Source organism: Carassius carassius, chromosome 15 (genome assembly GCF_963082965.1).
Source record: "Carassius carassius chromosome 15, fCarCar2.1, whole genome shotgun sequence".
NCBI classification, from domain to species: Eukaryota; Metazoa; Chordata; class Actinopteri; order Cypriniformes; family Cyprinidae; genus Carassius; species Carassius carassius.
Window position 1 is genome coordinate 25467280 of NC_081769.1, and position 20511 is coordinate 25487790.

General features: G+C 34.4%; 1 protein-coding gene and 1 long non-coding RNA gene across 2 annotated transcripts; one reads left to right on the top strand and one right to left on the bottom strand.

Moving 5' to 3' along the window:
* Positions 1–5632: 5632 nt before the first annotated feature.
* si:dkey-34d22.1 (discoidin, CUB and LCCL domain-containing protein 1) lies at positions 5633–20118 on the top strand. The gene is made up of 15 exons (XM_059568198.1): positions 5633–5843; positions 9264–9485; positions 10865–11002; positions 13287–13338; positions 13450–13522; positions 13646–13779; positions 14556–14593; positions 14989–15168; positions 15272–15384; positions 16299–16470; positions 16602–16688; positions 16804–16897; positions 17887–17927; positions 18009–18116; positions 19530–20118. The coding sequence occupies exons 1-15, from the start codon at positions 5744–5746 to the stop codon at positions 19919–19921; spliced, it is 1944 nt and encodes a 647-aa protein (XP_059424181.1). The 5' UTR covers positions 5633–5743; the 3' UTR covers positions 19922–20118.
* Positions 10421–15082, bottom strand: LOC132158678 (uncharacterized). Its single transcript, XR_009437707.1, has 3 exons — positions 14954–15082; positions 13439–13539; positions 10421–11048 (listed from the first exon to the last, which is right to left on the bottom strand). It is a non-coding gene; the product is annotated as an uncharacterized LOC132158678 (long non-coding RNA).
* Positions 20119–20511: the final 393 nt, after the last annotated feature.

The following is a 20511-nucleotide window of genomic DNA, read 5'->3' on the forward strand; positions in this document are numbered from 1 at the left end:
ACTGATCCTCAGCAGTGAATGGGTGCCGTCAGAACAAGAGTTTAAACACTTGATAAAAAACATCACAATAATCCACAAGTAATCCAACTCTAGAACATCATTTAACACCTTGTAAAGTGAAAAGCTGCATGTTTATAAGACACAAAACAATCATAGGGGTGTTTTGTCTTTTTATCTTCACCTCTGGCCAAATACCAGTCCATCATCTATAATAATGCTTCTCTCCTATTCATTCATTTTACCCAAAGTTAGCTTATTTGCATATTTATTTGCATATGTAATAGTCACTTAACTATGACGATCCTGCAGCAGTATCCAAAATACATGATCTCAGGATCTGCCTGGAGGAAAGGCACAAATGACTGCGTAATAGTCAACATCTTTTATATGACCTTGTTCAGTCATTGGCTTGGCGGGCACCGTGCAGAGGTTTATCATTTGTTTAGGTGTCCCATGTGAACGTCAAAACGGGGCCTGTATAGCATTATGAAGGGTGAGACAGGTGCGCTTTCCTCCACAAAACCTTGTTTGAGTCCCGTTAAGGGAGTCACCAGTACACCCACAAACCTTTTTTCGAGGTAAATGACAAAAGAGTGATGGTCTCTGCCGAGTTTTACTCGATTCACGAGAAGTGTGGGAGGATTATGAAGAGCTCTCACGTAAAATAAGATTGTGAGCACGTATGTGTCGTGTATAGGGAAACGGACTCTAAGAATAAAGACAGTGTAGGACTGGAAACTGTTTATATGATTAAACACTTGAACCAAAACAAAAACAAAAAAACCTTGGACTGTTGTAAGAGAAAACAAAAGGTAATGACCTTATACCGATCTCTATTTTCAGTACACATTTAGATGAACTGTAATCTGTCTGGGAAACAGATATGGTCGGATTTTAATCACGTCAGACTCTATACAACAGGATTGTCACGCCATCTCATAATGTTGTATTGCCATCTGGTGGTATATATTCAGAATGCACAATATTATTGAATAAGCTTGACATTTTTTATTCCAGAAAACGGAATGGTAGAAGCATGCTTAATATTTAGTTATATAAAGGGCTTTCGATACAAACAAATGTACAGTTTAGCAGTTAAATATTGTTTTACAAAATCTAACAATAAATACAAATCTTTTGGAGGAAGGTCTCATTAATACTAGAGACTTAAATGATACAACATACCAGTTTTAGAGAGAGAAGTATGATTTTGCTTTTATTGCAAATAATTGTGATTTCATAGCATTTTCTTTTTGTGGTGTTTTAACATAAGCATCACTATAATTGCAATATATTTTTCCAAATTGTATAAAAAAAATTGTGTATTGCAAATTATTGGAGGTTGTCATGTTCACAATCCAATGATGTCTACAGTGCAGAAGCAAGTAGAGATGTGGCAATCAATTAGAAAATAAGACTCCAAAAATAACCCACTTTTTTTTTTACAAAACATGGCAAATTTGAGAAAAGATAAGTCTCTATAAAAGACTAAATATGCATATTTAGATATTCTAAAGTGACATGAAATACAGCCAAGTATGGTGACCCAAACTCAGAATTCGTGCTCTGCATTTAACCCATCCAAAGTGCACACACACAGCAGTGAGCACACACACTCCGAGAACACACACCTTTGAGCAGTGGGCAGCCATTTATGCTGCGGTGCCCAGGGAGCAGGGGGTTCGGTGCATTGCTCAAGGGCACCTCAGTCATGGTATTGTCGGCCCGAGACTCGAAACCCACCACCTTAGTGTTAAGAGTCAAACTCTCTAACAATAAGCCACAACGTCCCCACTAAGACTATCTAATCTATTCTAACATTTTTTTCTGCAAAAGAAGTCTAACAAGTTTGAAATGGCACGAGGAATTGCTGTACTTATAAAAACAAGTTAAACTGATTAGTGGGATCTCTAGATCTAAAGTTTTAATCCTAAAGAAATTAATAGTAGCCTATGGAGGAGATCGCCTCATATTGGCCTACTGTATGTTGAGATCACACGTGATTTTGCATTCTCGCCACTAGGTGTCTGTGTAAGCTTAAAATTGCTGCCACAGTGACAAATACATTTTTGAGCTCTTCTTTTTTAAAGCGGTATTGACACGGTTGAGTTTTTCATCTTGACCAATTACATATGTAACATTCAAAAATTAATTTACTGGACACTAGTGATTCTAGAACTAGTAAGACATATTTAAAAGCTGGACTGAAGGTTGATTCTGAAAAAGACGTCACATAAAATAAAGCACACATGTTAGAAATATAAAAAAAAAATTCCCGTCTAAATGAGAAAAATACTTAAATGCATTACCATCACCAGTTTCCATAGTCAATTCAGTTATCTCTGTGTCAGTAATATCTTGTCCTGAAGAGGGCACAATAAGTCATTTATTAAAATAAATAAAGACATTATAAAGACATTATATATATATATATATATATATATATATATATATATATATATATATATATATATATATATATATATATATATATATATATTTTTTTTTTTTTTTTTTTTTTTTTATATGATATACTATACTGTTTTAAAATATTATAAAAGTAAATGGGAAGAACTTAACTCAGGTGTAATACTGTCGGCGAGACGTCTATAAACGAAAACTATAATGCACTGCTGAGAATGCGACTGCTGTTCATACGGGTTTTCTGAACCAGTTCATTAAAAGACGCGTGTGTGTTTTGTTTGCATTTTATTAGTTTACTTGTTTGTTGTAATAGCAGAGTCTGATACAAGTCCTTTTGAACGAACACTGTTGTCATTCACACCAATTAAATTTAGTGTATTGATGTAATGACCATGCAAGTGTTGTGTTTTAACTTTCTAATGACGTTGTTTGCACGGCTGAACCCTCTATAATTTAGCTACTATTTTCAGAAAAATATTCACTTTACTCAAATCAAAGTACTGAAACAGGAATTGTTATAATTAAGACAGTAAGAGGACCAGTGGCGGTTCTACACGGAGGCCTAGGGAGGCCTGTGCCTCTGTAGACATGTCCCTGGCCACCCCTGTGGCCACCCCCGTGCTGAGAAAAAAAAAAAAAAGTAATATGATTTTACACGAGAGCGCCAAAAGCGGAACTATTGTGACGCAACGTTCTACGGGTAAATTAGTGCAGCGCACCCAAACACTTTAGGAACTTAATCATGTTCAGGGATGCAAACATCGCGCTTTTTTCACATCAGTTTGGGTGACTTGGGTCTGATTATAATTTCTCAAAGTCATCTGAAGCAATTCCATAGCTTAATGTTATGGACAGAAGACTATTTACATCATTAAATTAAAGTTTACGGAAACCTTGTTTTCCCTCCTCTGCGGCTGTCAATCATTCTCCATTCAGTGACGTTATTCAAATAGCGCGCACCTCGTCCATTTACAGCAGGATGCATGGTAAAACTCTCTCCAATATTATATACTCACATTATAATGCTTGATCTGTAGATAAAAAGGTTGTGGATTTGCATAAAATGACTTTATTTTGTGTATTTGTATTTTATGTTTGTTGCTGTTTTTAAAAGACTCGCTTGTGCCTGTTAGATCACACACGTTTTAAAAGCCGTAAACTTTTAAAATCACTTTGTGAGCTCAGTTTTTAAGCGTTTCATATTATCATGGTTTTGCGCACTGAAAGATTATTAAAAGCTTATTATATTTTTAGCCTGCATAATACATTTAAAATAAGCATAATTTAATTGTATATTATTTCTGTGTAGTGTAGTGTAAGCATTATAAATATATACACTTCTGAATTCTTGACATTCATATTTAAATATTAAATTGTGAAATGTATGATTGCCTGATTGAATTTTATAAGAGTACTAATAGTAATCTGTTTTTATTAACATGTTTAGATTGTATAAAATTACTGTGTACATTTTTTTTCAAGAATTACTTTTTGTATTTATTTGCATTACATTTAAATAAAATATGTTGCCATTTTTAATGTGCCCCTCTGGTTAAACACTGGCCCCTCCTTGGCCCCCTAGTAAAATTTGTCTAGAGCCGACACTGAAGAGGACAGTGCATTAACCCAGGGGTTTTCAAACTGTGGGTCGCGACCCACTTGTGGGTCACAGAATGGAACAAGGTGGGTCGCACAAAGTCACTTGGCTGCAGCTAAATTTGCGTTTCAATGACACACACACACACAGTTCAGTCTAGGGCTGCACGAAAGTGACGAGTGGGAACGGTGCGAGGCCGGTGGAGTGATTGGAATTGAGCGACACCTGCTCGACTCACCAGTCTCGAGAACCACGGAGGAGATCGGAAGGATACAAAAGAGGAGCGTCCGTCTCCCCGGCAACTCACTCCAGCCCACCGCCTCGAGCATCCTCCTTCGCCCTACTCGATGGCACTGCGGATTCACCTCAGTGCCGAGGGATCTTCGGCAGCGCGTCCCTCCTTCCTCCCAGGCTTCGGCACCAGTCTAACACATTAAAAACTTCTCAATCACGGGAAGGAGGAGGCGGGAACCGGGAACCCACTCGTCACAATGATATAGCCCACCAACATTAATAAGGACTGCAATATCCTTAGTGTGATTTTCGAATTGCAATTAAGTCCGCGTGCTTTGCGTGTTTTGAAGCGCGGGCGCGCACGAGTTGTAATAACAGTGAAGGTCTCAGAGCAATGTCATTAAAAGGTTCAATCGGTCCGCATTATTAAAAGAGAAAAACTTGCTCACTTCAATACACTATATTCCGCATGAGATTGCATACACCAGAAAACAAATGTTACGAAAACGGTTTCAGGTAGGCCATGTTCATTCATTTCTATCGTCCGTTTGAGCTCTGTGCACTTTTTTCGTTCGGGAAACGGTTTGTAAAAAGCATTTCACATGTACAGGGTGAGCAGTGCACAAACGCAGGGTTAATTGTAACACTACAAGATTTAAACATTTCCACATAACAAAATGCACAAAAAAATAATGCAATACTCCTTGACGTATCATCTCTTTTTAGAGAAAAATTTGCCAAAGTTCAGAAATCTTTTGAAGATATTGCTGAACATTAATTTAACCATTGCTAAAATAAATTTCTGCCTGAACTTAATGTCATCCAGTTTTTTTTTTTTTTGTTTATTTAAAACGAGACACATGTTTATTATTATTTTTTACCTATTTCACAATTATTTTAATCTCCAAACAGTTTTAGATAGTTCTGCTTTGCTTCTTATGCTTTTTCTAAAAAAAGTGTTGGATTGTGCTCCGTTCTCACCGACACACACGGAAGGATCGTGAATGCATTTTCTGCAACAAAACACAGCAGCGCAGATTACAGTTCACTGGAGTGAGCCTGTTTAACGTTTTTATGGACACTACATATTCTAAAGTCTGTAAACAAAAATTAAAACTTAAATATTAATAGTGATTTTTTTCAGGTGTAGGCCTACTCTAAAATAAAAAGTTTTTTTTTCTTAAATACTTCATTTCTGTCATCAAACTTTTAAGTAAGATTAGGCTTAAAGTAATATCAACCTTTTTTTTCCTCAAATATTGTGGTGGGTCATGAAATAGATTACACTTGTCTAGGTGGGTCGTGGAATGGAAAAGTTTGGGAACCACTGCATTAACCCATGCCCAGTCGGGGATGGGCTACTTTGCTGCGTCTTAACTCGGATGAGAAGCGTGAGAGGAGAGTCTGTAGACTGATTACGACATGAACTAAAACTCATGGCGTAAACTCTGAACGCTGGAGTCAGCCAGGGATATCCCGAAGGAAACCATGCACACTAGATATGGAGCTCTTTGGGATACTATTGAATTCTCTCGGGTTTGGCTTATTGTCAGCATCGAAACACTGGTGTTGGTATGCGGTCAAAAAGGTAAGATTGCGCCTTCTCATACTACTATGAAGTACTGTTAAAGTAGCACTACTGTATAATGTATAATATGATGGAAGGTAACAATATATTTATTTCTTTAGTGCTGTCAAGCGATTAATCGCATCCAAAATAAAAGTTTTTGTTTGCATGTGTGTGTTCTGTGTGTATTTATTATGTATATATAAATAAACATGCATATATATTTTGAAATATTTACATGTATTTATTTTGCATATATACATACATATACACACATATATATACGTTTGACAGCACTAATATAATATATATATATATATATATATATATATATATATATATATATATATAGACTATGTACGTGTATGTGTGCGTGTTGCATAAATTATATTTTAAAATAATATAAAAAATATAATTATATATATATATATATATATATATATATATATATATATATATCACTTATTGGACAGACAGACAGACACACAGATAGATAGATAGATAGATAGATAGATAGATAGATAGATAGATAGATAGATAGATAGATAGATAGATAGATAGATAGATAGATAGATAGATAGATAGATAGATAGATAGGAACTGGGATGTTAAATTCTGAGGAATTCCCATGTATGTTGGGCATTTGTTAACTGTTTTTCTTGCACTCTCTGGTCAGCTAACTTTAAAGTATTTTAACTTTAATTTATCATTTTCCCTTGACTGCATTCTCTAAAAATGATTTTTAGACATAGAGACAAAGTTTAATATTTAATGTAAAGAGGCATGTTTATAACAGTGTTTATAACCATGTTTGCCCTTATAAGACCACAAGCACATCAGCAGGCATACTGCTGGACTGAATGATATCCTCCTGTTTAGAGAGTGAGTTAGGAAGAATGAATTTGTTTATGGTATTTCTCAATATGTGTGGGGTCAGCATGAATCACTACAGCCAGATTCACAGACTGTGAGGACTACGGAAAATGTTTTCCAGTCAAACGTCCACCCCCAGGACTCTACGTGTTTAGATTACCCAGAGGGGAAGCTGACTGTTTTTTGGGATGTTATTGTATTAGAATGGGAGCTGACATGTTTTTGAGATCACGCTATATCGCATTGTTCCCAAGCTTTAGAAGATGTAGAGAGTGTCCAGGATTTTACAGAACATAAAAGAACAGGAAAAAACAGCTTGTCCCCAAATATTTTTGAGTTTACAGTTGTAATATGATTGACGTAGAGGAATTGTGATGTGACAATCTAAACAGCCGAACATCCTGTCTGCCATGGGCTCAGGCCTGCAGGGACGTGCCTGCAAATCCCCTGACGAGAAAACTAAATTACACACTGCCTGATAGTGTAGCGCTGATGATGGATTGTTATCCATGGTCCCAGTGCGTTCATAGTAGCTCAGCTGTAAGGAATGTTATATTCTGTGTCAGCAAGTGTCTTAATTATACCCAGCATCTTCACGCGCGGCATGTTTTAAACACCGTGCTGTGAACTCAACTTGCAGACATCGCACAGATGTCATCACGGTGTCTGCTTGCTGTTAAATAATGTCTAAAGTTTGCCTCAGGCTGTGCTTCATGAGGAGTTCATTGTCAGTTTTATGCTGTGGTTATAAACGAAACTGGCCTTGTTAAGCTGAAGCCAACCATTGAGTCTAGTTTCTGCACACCAGCACCAGCACATTATTGTTTCCACACAGGTTTTTCTAAACACTCACCCTGTCTTCAATTGGTCAAAAAAACACATAGCCATGCCTCAAAACCACATAATTGGTGAAGACAGTGTTGCTAAGCTGGACAGGTCGAGAACAAACAAACAGCAATGTTTTCAGGGCTAAAATACACACTTTTTTAAATATTAAAACGTCTATTTTTCACAATTTATGAATGGAAACTATGTTGTTGTGCATCTTTTAAAGTAATGTATAATATATGTCTCCTACTATTGAAAGTTTTTTTTTTTTTTTTTTGTATTAACATCTTGTTTCTATGTCAGTGCTGCATTCTGGGGATATTTCAAATTGATTTAATGATATGTTTTAAAATTAATTTAACTCCAAACTGCATTGACTTTATTAACCCAAACAGATTACACACAAGATAACCAACACACTCTCATGACAATAACTATTTGACGTTTTGGCAAATTGATGACTAATTTGTATGAATTCATAATGTGATTTGTACAATCTGTTTATGCATGCATGGCTGTGTTGGAGTGTTTTTTTTTTCATACAATTCATATTGTAAAAGTTCATATGAAATCACAACATCATAAAATACTTACAATTTCTCATAAAACTGGGTTGAGATAACGATTATTTGCAATAAACGCAACCAGCTTCACCCACAAACCTTAGTTGGGGTAAAGTACTGACTGAAATATATAAAGACTTTTGTAGATAAAATCGCCCTCACCCAAATTATACATTCAACTCTTTGACCACACTGAGACATGCAGTGAATTGTTTGAACATAACCAGTTAACAGTCTAACCACAAAATCATGTTTGTTTTTCTACGCAATGATTAAGATAACAAGAGGTTTGGTAGATTTAGAGATAAATTGTGTCTAAAGCAGAAAAAGGGGACCAAAGAAGCTTTAAACCCTAGTGATTGCAGAGCTGACTGAGAAATTCGGAATGAGAGATGGACAATAGACTCGATCCAGTTTATCAAACAGGGACCAAGAGATTCAAAATGTTAGATAGATTTGCCCATTCATACTGACTCTGGGTTTTCTAACCTTCGGATGAGACGTTAAACTGAGGTCCTGACTCTCTGTGGTCAGTAAAAATCCCAGGATGTCTTTCGAAAAGAGTAGAGGTGTGACCTCGGCATCCTGGCTAAATTCACCAATTGCCCTCTGACCATCATGGCCTCGTAACAATCCCCATATCTGCTGATTGGCTTCATCACTCGGTCTCCTCTCCACCAGTAAGCTGGTGTGTGGTGGGCATTCTGGCGCAATATGGCTAATGTAAGGAATTATTATTGTAATTATCATTATTATTATTTAGTGGAACTCCAAACTAGCTGCCAATCGTTTTGTTGTGGCGATGATGTCATGTTTATGAACTTGGCCGGGGGTGGCCACTTGTTGAAGCTACCGTATATAACACAACATCACCATCAAGTCAACCCTACAGTAATTATAGCTTTAATTAACACTAGTTATGGAAAGCCCCTTAAGTGTGACTAATACTGACAAAATTGGCAATCCCCCTTACCACACAAGCTTTTGCAATCCACTCTAAATACTCAGCCAACGACCTGCCAATACACACAATGCTCATACTAAATTCAGTCTCATTTTCCCATGGGTTAGAAACATGCCAAGAGAGAAACTAGTTAGCACATCTGATGATTAATGGAAGTTAAATGAGAGAGAAAATGTCTGGTTTAATTATATTATATTTATCTTTTCTCTTTAGGCAATGGGTGTGGACACACAGTCCTCAGTCCCACCAGTGGCACACTGACCTCGTTGAACTTCCCGGGAACCTACCCTAACCACACCCAGTGTGAGTGGAGCCTAAGAGTACCGAAGGGCCAGACGCTGCTCTTGACCTTTGGGGACTTTGACTTGGAGAGAAGCCAAGACTGCATATCTGGCTCTCTTACCATCACAGACACCAGTGGAGCCATTAGAGTGGGTATGACCCTCTTCACACAGACGTTATGGAATGACAGACACTGGGCTACAGTGTTATATATGCACTAGTAATACCACAAAAAAAGTCTTCCTTTAGAATTACTTCTCTCATCTACTATGAAATGAATTTCATATAAATATTAAAATGATAGATAAAAAAATAAATAAAAGAATATAATGAAATATAAATTAAACCATTAAATAAATTTACTTTCTCATATGAGATGGATATCATATAAATTACATTCAATATTTTAAATGATAATTTTTTTTAAAGATTTTATGTAACAACATTATTAAATATACATTAAATAACTTATATAAAATACCCATCTAGGATTTACTTTCTCGTATGCTATATCAGGCAAATTATATGAAATATTTAAAAATATATATTTAAAAATAAACAGTAGAACTAAATATAATTTAATATAATAATATACTTACATATAAATTAAATATTTGATATTTAAAACCTTTCCAGGATTTACTTTTCATATGCTGTGGACACCATATTTAAAATTATATTCAAAAATTATATTTTAAATTAAACATTAAATAATATAATTAAATATAAATTAAACAACTGATATTATATAACTGTCAAGGATTTACTTTATCATGTGCTATGGATATCATATTTTAAAATTATATATAAAATTACACATTAAATGCACTATAAATATAATAATATAATTAGATATGATTGAATGTGATGATATAATTATATAGAAATTGAACAACTGATATTAAATATACATGTAGGTCTCATTTTCTTACATGCTACAGCGATCATATAAATTATATTTTATTTAAAATATTTAATAATTTAACATTTAATAAATAATTGTATAAAATTTAATAGAATAATACAAGTAAATCTTAATTATGTGATTTATTTTAAATACCAGTCTTAAGGCAAAGCAACAGCCAGAATTGTAATTTATTTTCCTCAATTTATTGAAGTTGGACAGACTGACTTGTCAGTTTTTGAATCTGAGTGGTATGAAATCCTTTCTTGAATCAGGCCTGACATTCCTTCTTATCCCCAAAAGGCACCAAATTAGTACATTTATTATACAAACTTACATTACAGTTATTTACAGCTACCTTCAACTCTAATTTTATAGCCACCTCATTTACAGTATATTGTGACTGAGGAATTCCAGAGATCTAACCATATGCTGCTCTTTAGCTTCCCAATCATGTGACCACAGCATGACTGCAGCTTGCATGCTGCATTCCACTCTGCTGTACCATGACGGTTGTGTGGTCACATACGTGTGCAGGAACAGCCTTTGATGGCAGTGAAGGTGTGCAGAATCTTGTGTGTTGAATCTAAAAATGCAATGTTTATATAATGTGGTCTGTGCTTCCCAGGTCCTCTGTGTGGGCAGCTGTCCACCACAAACAGGAATATAACTGTGAGTACTAATGAAGTCTCGGTGCATTTCATCTCTGGCACTCACCGTTCAGGACGGGGCTTCGTTATGTCCTATTCAACCAATCAGCACTCAGGTAACAGTTTGTATGTCCTGCACACTTCCCACTCCATTCCATGCACCTATAAACAGTAGACCAAAAAGGAATCCACAAATCCAGGAACAAAATAAGAGCTTATGGCATGTGGCCCCATGGATCTTCCTGCTCTGAGCGAGTTGTATATGATCAGAGTAAACACACCAGGGACTGTTTGTTCTCTAAATGTACAGCTTACTCAGTAAACAGCACTTCAGCTGACTCTGAGAGTGGGAGCAGTTCCCATCCTAATCTCAATTACTGTTTATTCTCGTTTCCAACATTACATGTGAACCACCCTACTGGAGGTCATGCACAGATCATTAAATAAACATCCTTAACTGTGTCACAGTATATTACAGTCACGTGCCAACCTTTACTTATTACTGTATATTAAATATAATCAGGGTTATTATCATTAACTAAAAGGTTGACGTATTAAATTTACTATATATAAATTACCCATCTAGGATTTACTTTCTCGTATGCCATGGGATAGCATCAGAATTATATGAAATATTTAAAATGATATATTAAACAATAAATAGTAGAATTTAATATAATAATACACTTATATATAAATGAAATATTAGATTTTTAATACCTTTCCAGGATTTGCATTCCTTATGCTATGGTTACCATATTTAAAATTATATTTAAAAATTAGAATTAGAATTCTATATTAAATAATGTAATTAAATATAATAATATTATTAAATATAAATTAAACAACTGTTATTTAATACCTGTCAATATTTTATCATATGCAATATTTAAAATTATATATAAAATTACACATTGAATGTAATAATATGATTAAATATGATGATATCATCATATAGAATTTAAACAACCGATATTAAATATATATCTAGGTCTCACTTTCTTACATGCTACAGCTATCATATAAATTATATAACATTTTTAAAATAGTTGAATATTTTATTTGAAATATTTAATCATTTAATATTTAATAAATCATTTTATTAAATAACATTTAATAGAATAATATCATTAAATCCTAATTAATTGTTAACTGAAATAAGATAAACTAAATTATAAATATTAGGTGAAAAAAGATGTTCAAAAAGAACTAAAAAAAACATATAAAAACTATAAAAACATTAAAATACAATAAAATTCAAATTCTGAATAAAAAATTGAATAGTATTTAAATAATAATAAATGAACACTATAATTATATTATATGTCTATGGTGGAACCAAGGCCCAGGATGTAGGTTAAACTACAGAGGACCTTAATGGGCTGGCCTTGGAGGTAGGGATTTTAAAATGTGTGTTAGGGAGACCGACTGGAATGCAGCTCTCCTCCTTGGCTGAGTTTCAGAGTGTTTGCTTTGTAAGCAGGGCAGCAGACTGCCGCTCCTGGCCTGAAAAAGGGAGAGGCCCCTGTGCTACTGAAGTAGATGGAATGCTGTATGCTCACTCCTCCTGCACTGACAAGCACAGCATGACAGCTTAACCATCACCTGACCACAGAGTAGAAGCAACTCATGGCAGTTCCTGACTGGCTAACGTGCATCATTTAAGAAGAATTCTTGTTTTTAACCCCCAAAATGCAAATCTTATCTTGGCTTTGTATGGAAAAACATAATTGAAATATCTAAATATTAATTGAATATTTTTTTATGAAGTAAAATACTAATTAAATTGAATTTATTTATTTATATATATATATATATATATATGTGTGTGTGTGTGTATATACTGTATATATATATATATATATATATATATATATATATATATATATATATATATATATATATATATGTGTGTGTGTATATATACTGTATATATATATATATATTCCATCTGTTATGGAAAAGATGGATTTTCAGCAGCTATTACTCCAGTCTTCAGTGTCACATGATCCTTCAGAAATCTTCTAATATGCTGATTTGGTGCTCAAGAAACATTTCTTATTATTATCAATTTTGCAAACAGTTGTGCTGCTTAATATTTTGGTGGAAACCATTTCTGAAAATGTCAACGCCTGTACTGTCAATTTTGATCAATGTAATGCATCCTTGCTAAGTATAAGTATTCATTAAAAAAAATATCATTCTCACAATTCTATAAGCATGTAGTGAACTAAAAGTTAAACACTTTAACTTTCTTGAAAATGTTCTGTCAAAAGTTCTCACTATGCTCCAGAGTCAACAGCAGTGGTTCACATGTAGAGAACACAAAGCCAGTGTATATGAGCACATGTTCTGGACTGTAACTGCATCATTGAAGTCAATGCTATTTCTATCCCATAGAACTCATTTCATGTCTGCATCGAGGAACACATTTCTCCTCTCAACAGATTAGGTAAGAAGAAACCTGACATTAAGGCAAAATAACACAACTTTTCTTTACTCTGAATCTGAAGGATACAGGTTTATGTGTAATATCTGAATCCTGGACTTACTTGTGTTCCAGTGCATTCTGTCCTGCAGGCTGCAAAGACGTCACCGGAGAAATCTGGGGCTGGCATGGCCAAGGATACCGGGATGTAAGCTGGGATATTATCTGTGTGCAATAGTGGGATTATTAGTTTTTATTAAACGCTTACAACAGGCACTTTTATCTAAAGGAGTGTAACTTTAAATGACGTAACATTTTAATGTTTTTCTAGACCTCTGTATTATGCAAAGCTGCGATCCATGCGGGCGTAATTTCAAACAGTTTGGGAGGCATGATCAACGTGTCTCTGCAAAGGGGCATTACCTTGTATGAGTCACACTTTGCTAACGGAGTACTCTCAAAAACGTGAGTGTGTGGCATGTTGTGCAAGTTATTCACACTTGTTAGTCAATCTAAATCTTTGTATCAAGCAACTCCTAATTTGCTGCTTAATTTGCTAAATGTATGTACTAGATATATATATATATCACAAAAGCAAAGGTTTTCAATTACTGAAAACTATTTTTAAACTAAACAGTCACTGATGTAATTGAAAAAAAGTTAAAATGTCCAATCACAGGAGTGCCACAAAGATAAAGCAAATAGCATTAAGCTGGTTTTGTGATTTCACCATGCTTGCCTCCATAAGAAAAAAAAAAAAAAATTATATATATATATATAATACACACACATGCATGTTTGCATTTAAGGAAAATATGTTATGTTTATATATTAAATATATTTATATATAATCTAAATTATATTAATATAAATATATATACACATATATAAATATTCTCTATAGTAATGTATATATATATATATATATATATATATATAAATTTTCTAAATATATGCTGCATGTGTGTGTATTTATATATACATGATAAATAACACAGTACACTACACACATGTACTATATAAACTTAAACTTTTATTTTGGATGGGATTAATCATTGCCCAGCACTATTCTTAATATTACATGCACATAGTAAAATAAAAAAAACACATACCGGTATACAATTTTTTATATATATATATATATATATATATATATATATATATATATATATATATGTGTGTGTGTGTGTGTGTGTATTACATATTTTAAATAATCTAATATCTTTTTTCTTTTTTTACAGTGGTTCCTTGTCAGATAAACGACTTGTCTTCCACAAAGGTATTAGTTTATTTCCCTGTAGTTATTCCTAATATTATTTGAATTCATTTTTCAAATTTAATCGAGTAACATTTATTTTTGACAGACTGATAGACTTGAATTATGGCTTTGCACTGAATTAATTTATTTGTAATATAATTTTTTAAACTGCAAATGCCTAATACCAGGATTGAGTGTGTGTCAGTGTTAAGCAATAAATTACAGTTTATCTAACACTGTTACACCTGCTACATGATACTCACGCCTTAAATGTGCTGTTAGTGCCTATTTGTAATTATACATTGCTAGAAGATAAACACTAACAGCTGAAAACTAACAATTACAAGGTTTATCAGAGGTGTGAGAAAGTATCATTTTTACTTGCTTGAGCAAGTTGTGTTCTCTTCCATGCATAGAGTGTGACCGGGAGCTGACGGTGGTGGCCTATAACACTTCTTCAGTGTGGGAGGAGGTGAACAGATTAGGTCAGAGGGTCTCCTGGTCTCCGGGACATGCGGGATCTCAGTGGGCTGCGAGCTCTGGGGATCAGCAACCGTGGATGGAGATCGAGCTGTGGAACAGGAGTAGTGTCACAGGTCAGAGGTCAACCACTGATAATCATTGTGCAAACCTCTGCTGAGCTATTACAGCAATAGTAAGCACAATAAGAAAGAATCTAATGTTATCATCTGCTTTCAGGCATCATAACAAAGGGAACGCCGCATTACTACATTGAATCTTACACCCTCATGTTCAGCAAAGACCGCAAGAACTGGAAAGTCTACAAAGCAACATCAAGCAAAAATAAGAAGGTACGTAACGCTGCATCAGTAAAAGTAACCCTAACCCTAACATGATTATGATGTTAAAAGATTTACATAGGATAGGCAAGTGAATAAACAGCGCAGATGGGCACAGGAACAGACCCTAATTTTATATACATTACTAGGTATTTGTTTTAGAATATAAATTACTCAGCCCTGCATCATATTAGCTGAATGAGTTCCATCACGTGTCTTACTAATTTTGGAGTGCTGATTCCAAAAACAGTGCCTGTTTTGCTCTAGCATGTCACACTTGCTCACAAAATGTGTGTATTTTGTAGCATTTTTGCTTTCAACAAACATTTATAAGGTGAAGTCTTGTATCATGCCTTAATCACTAGAAAAACCGCAATAAAGACATGATTCCTATCTTCCTCTGAACCCGTTTACAATTATTTGTTAATTTCTAAGCTGATTTTATACGTGAATGATTGAATGATTCTAAAGACATTTGATTTCAAGGTCAGAATTACACCAGTGAAAATTCAAACATGACCCAGATGTTATCTGCTACATTTGTGGGTGTTTTACTACATCTGAACAGTGGATTCATCCAAACAGACTTTGTTAGAGAGAAAAAAAACCTTGTTTATATGTAAAGTTCATTCACATTAAATTGATAAAAAAATAAAAAAAATCCTGCTCCAAATGATGCAGATTGTTAAATTATACTTTTTGAATCATTAAAAAGGGAAACATATACAATTGACTTATTTTGATTAGTGCATTAACGCTGATTCATACATATAATAAAAAAAATCATCACTTATTTAATGAAAAAACTGATTTTTTTTAACTCATAAAATTAGGTAATATGCCTTTTTTGCAAATCAGATTAATTTTTTTTTTCCAGTATGCAATGTTTAACTATCATATCTTTTTTTTTTTTTTTTTTTTTTAAGGTGTTTGAGGCCCATTCTGATGGTCATGTGACTGTACTCAACAGTCTGATTCCTCCAGTAGTTGCACGCTACCTCCTTGTGAAACCCCAGAAGTGGCATATCAGGGCCTCTGCACAGGTTCAAGTGCTGGGCTGCCCTTCCTCCCCCTTTAGACCCCGTTCCCAAGGAGATGGTGAGGGTCCGCCCCAGAATCTCTTTTAAGTTCCCTTATGCCACATAAGTTTCAGTTTAAACATTTTTATAGTAAGTAAGGAGTTAATTGAATTCTTGTCTTTTAAACCTGTGATGATTTCTCTCCATCAGAATTGAATACTGGGAAAGCAGTTGTCACAGCGACTGTGCGTCTAGACACGCTGTCCACTGAGGGTCCTGTCATCATAAGAAGCTCAGGTGAGGTGAATTTTGTAAGGTAATCCTCTACTATGATTGCTCTTACTAACATGATGTGTGAACTCATAGTGGATTTGTTTCTAAAGGCTAAATCTTTTATTATTTTTCCATACAGGCCTCAGTCAAGCAGTGATATTAGTGGCAGGCATGGTTTTGGGAGCAGCTCTGTGTGTGGGTTGCCTTCTAGCTGGGCTTATTTGGTGGAGAAGGTAATACACTAATTGTTCCTTACAAATAATTATTTAATTTATTCTTATTTTTTATTTAAAGATTTATTTTGGGCATTTTGCCCTTACGAAGATAGCAAAGGGTGAGAGAGAGCAATTGGCTAAGGTCCTTGAGCTTTGAACTCGGGACGGCTGCAACGCAACATATTGTTATATATCAGCACACTGGCCACTAGGCTATCAGTGCCGACAATTTTGTGTCGTTTTTCTATTAAAACCAAAAGGTTGTAACCAAAAACAGTACTGTTACAGGCTGTCACAGCAACCTTTAAGAATTTTACATCAGAATATTTCTTGTTATTTCTTGTTTTAGTCAACACCACAGTAATTGATTTATTTTACTGGGCTCAAATAAACCAAACAATTTTAATGTTCCTAAAAAGAGCTATGTTTTCATTAAGGAAAATCAAAAGGAGGGTTTATTTACTATACCATAATTATGACTGGTCAAATAATTCACGCAAGGTGTTTAAATGCTGCGAATTGTAATATTTTTTATACATATCTAAAAAATAAAATATGCACGAGTTGGAAAGGTATGATTCTGTTTCATAATTATTCTATAAGAAAATGTTTTGCAAGATGTTATATTAAATGTTATTTTAACTTAGTGGTTTGCACAAAGGTTTTTTTTATTATTTATTTTTTTATTAAATGTATCATTTGTTATGCACTATTGAATTAATGCTATGCTCCGTAATTTACCATATGCTTTTATATACTTTTTCTTAATTTATAATAGTTTTTAATGATATAAATGTTAATAATATCAATGTTATATCCCCATGTAATATTTGGGTTAATTTAATTTTAACTTAATACAATTATTTTAAACAGTTTTTCCCTTTTAAAATAAAAACTTTTTTTTTGTATTATATTAAAGTATTATTTTTTCCATTATTATTTTTTATTTTGGGGCCTGTACATACTCTTGACAGGGTTTGTGATATTTACCTGTGTTTGTATTTCAGAAAAAGAAATGCACAAATAAAGAAATGCTGCGTTGACCAAGGTAACCTTTTGCACTGTCTCTGTAGTAACAGTTTTTTCTGTGTTGGTATCTCCTGACTGACTTTTACTGTCTCTGCTTAAGGCTGTCAGGGTTTCCACGGGAAGAAGCTTCCATGCACAAACCCAGAGCTTGTATCTTACCCTCTGGTTCGGAACATCCACGATGCTCTTCCCAACCCTCCTCTCAATGGTAAGACATCCACAGGGCTTTTCAACCCAATATAGCAATGAATACCGAAATTCATGAAGGAATGTTTGAAACGACAAACGAGACAAGGCAGTGTTTGTCGAGAGGACGCCGCTGGGTACAACAGTTCTCAGAATCTGATCAACAGCCCTCAGACATCGCAGTTATATATCGCAGTGAATAAGAGGGTTAATGTGGCTCAAACAGCAGGACGGAAACAGAGAGAAAGCCCAGTAGTCATTCTGACCCCTTTGTTCGCTCGCCCCACTCTGTGTGTGCTTGCTCAGCTGAGCTGCCAGTGCAACTCAGAAGAGACATGACAAGCAAATGGCTTTCATTCTGAGCTCATTCCTCCCCAACAGATACTCAGTGGCAGCATAAACATGTCTTTCTTTCGTTGGTGGTGCTTCCCTGAAAGGCTTCTTTAATTGGAGCCCAAATTAGGGGCATTCAAGCCAGAAGAACACCCTCCTCACCACCCACTGTCCAACAGACCCTTCAGTAAGGGGTCCTTTCTAAAGTCGCTTCAGTTAAAACCGTTTCGCCCTCTTAGCATTCCTGCTGAGTGAGTGAAGGACTGAGAGAAGGAGAGAGGGGGAAACGTGAGCCCCTTTCATAGCCCAGAACTACTGTTGGACGCAGTGCAGTGGGATCATGTGGGAATGCAATAATGCCTAAAATGAGTCAGCCAAGGGAAAAGACAGTCCTCTGGGGATGAAGTCCAATCTAAGGGAGGGTTTAGTCATTATAAAATTAATCAGATTGGTAAATAATTGAGGTGTTTAAACACTAATTAATCATTAATAACAAATATTTTTAATGTAATATTCTATTTTTACACATATGAAAGAATCAAATTTACACAAGTTGGACATTACTGAATTTCTATTACATTTTGTAATGAAAGAAAATGTTACAATGAATGTAATTTTTTCTCAATCGGGGTTTGCAGAAATTATTTTATTTCATATTATTTTATTTGTTTATATTTTGATTAGAATCGAAATAATATTATATATATATTACATATATATACATATATATATTATATAACATATATATATATATACATATATATATTATATAAAATTTTTACATTTATATACTTGTATAATGTGTGTGAAAATAAAATATTAATGCAATGATCTAGTATTGGACCGTATTAATATCATTCCATATCATTCCATTTTTTTATTCTTTATATTAAAATAATTGATTTTTTTTCATATTTATATCAATATAATTACATTTTCATTAAATAAAATTTTATTTTATTTGGTTTGTTATTACAGTGATAATTGGAAATTATTTATTTGTATATGTTAGTTGTTATCTTGTAGAATTTGGTGTCTTAACTTGAAATTTAATGCCTATATCAGTTGTCCTATTTCTAGAATATTTCTCCATTGTTCCCAGATTATGCTGAGCCTGATGTAGTAGCAGGTGGGCAGATGATGGGTCTCACATTCCGACCCCCCCTGGAAGAGGGCTACACAGTCCCCTTCTCCCTCAACCACTACGACACCCCTGGACAGCTTCCCGAATACGCCCACCCCCTGCCTCCCGAACCAGAATATGCAACTCCCTTCAGCGAAATGTCCACAGACTCAACACTGGACAGCCGACAGAATCTACCTGTGTGTCGAGAGCTGAGCCAACAACAATATGACTGCCCCGCACACAGAGTGATCTCAAACGGGTACTGTACTCCAGTCTCACATGGTACTAGCCAACATAAGGCTAGTGTGATCTACTTTGAGCCCCAGAAAGTAGAACCACTATTACATACCTACCATGAACCACTTTGAACCAACGTGGCATCTCCTACTGAAGACAGTTTGTGACGTTTGTGCTGTTATACTGCTGTTTATAGTGTAACTTAATGATTTATGCTGTTTGATAGCATCAGGGATCGGCATGTTAGAGGAAATGATTATTTGGAGAAGTGCTTTTATAAGGACTGCTGTATTGTTCAGATAACCACTGAACCTATATGTGCATTTTTTTTTAAATATATATATATATATATATAAATGTGGGTGTATTTTATACCTGTAACTAATCAAAATATACTCCAAGAGGATTTGTGTCTGTGTCTGTGATTTGAAACAACTAAAGTATTCAAAAACATCTTACATTTTTTTTTATAGTTATATATAATAAACTTGTGACATTATTCATACCACAACTCAAGTATTGATACAACACCCCTCTGTTATTTTGCATATTATAAATCTAATTTAAAAGCATATTAAATCTCTCTCTTGGTCTACACACACACACACACAAAGACATGCAATCTTCATGGGTTTTTTTAGAAATACTTCCTTTTTTTGTTGTTGTTATTTTTGCCTGTTACATAACTCCACTTTTGCTTGATATGAACGTGTAAGAGAAC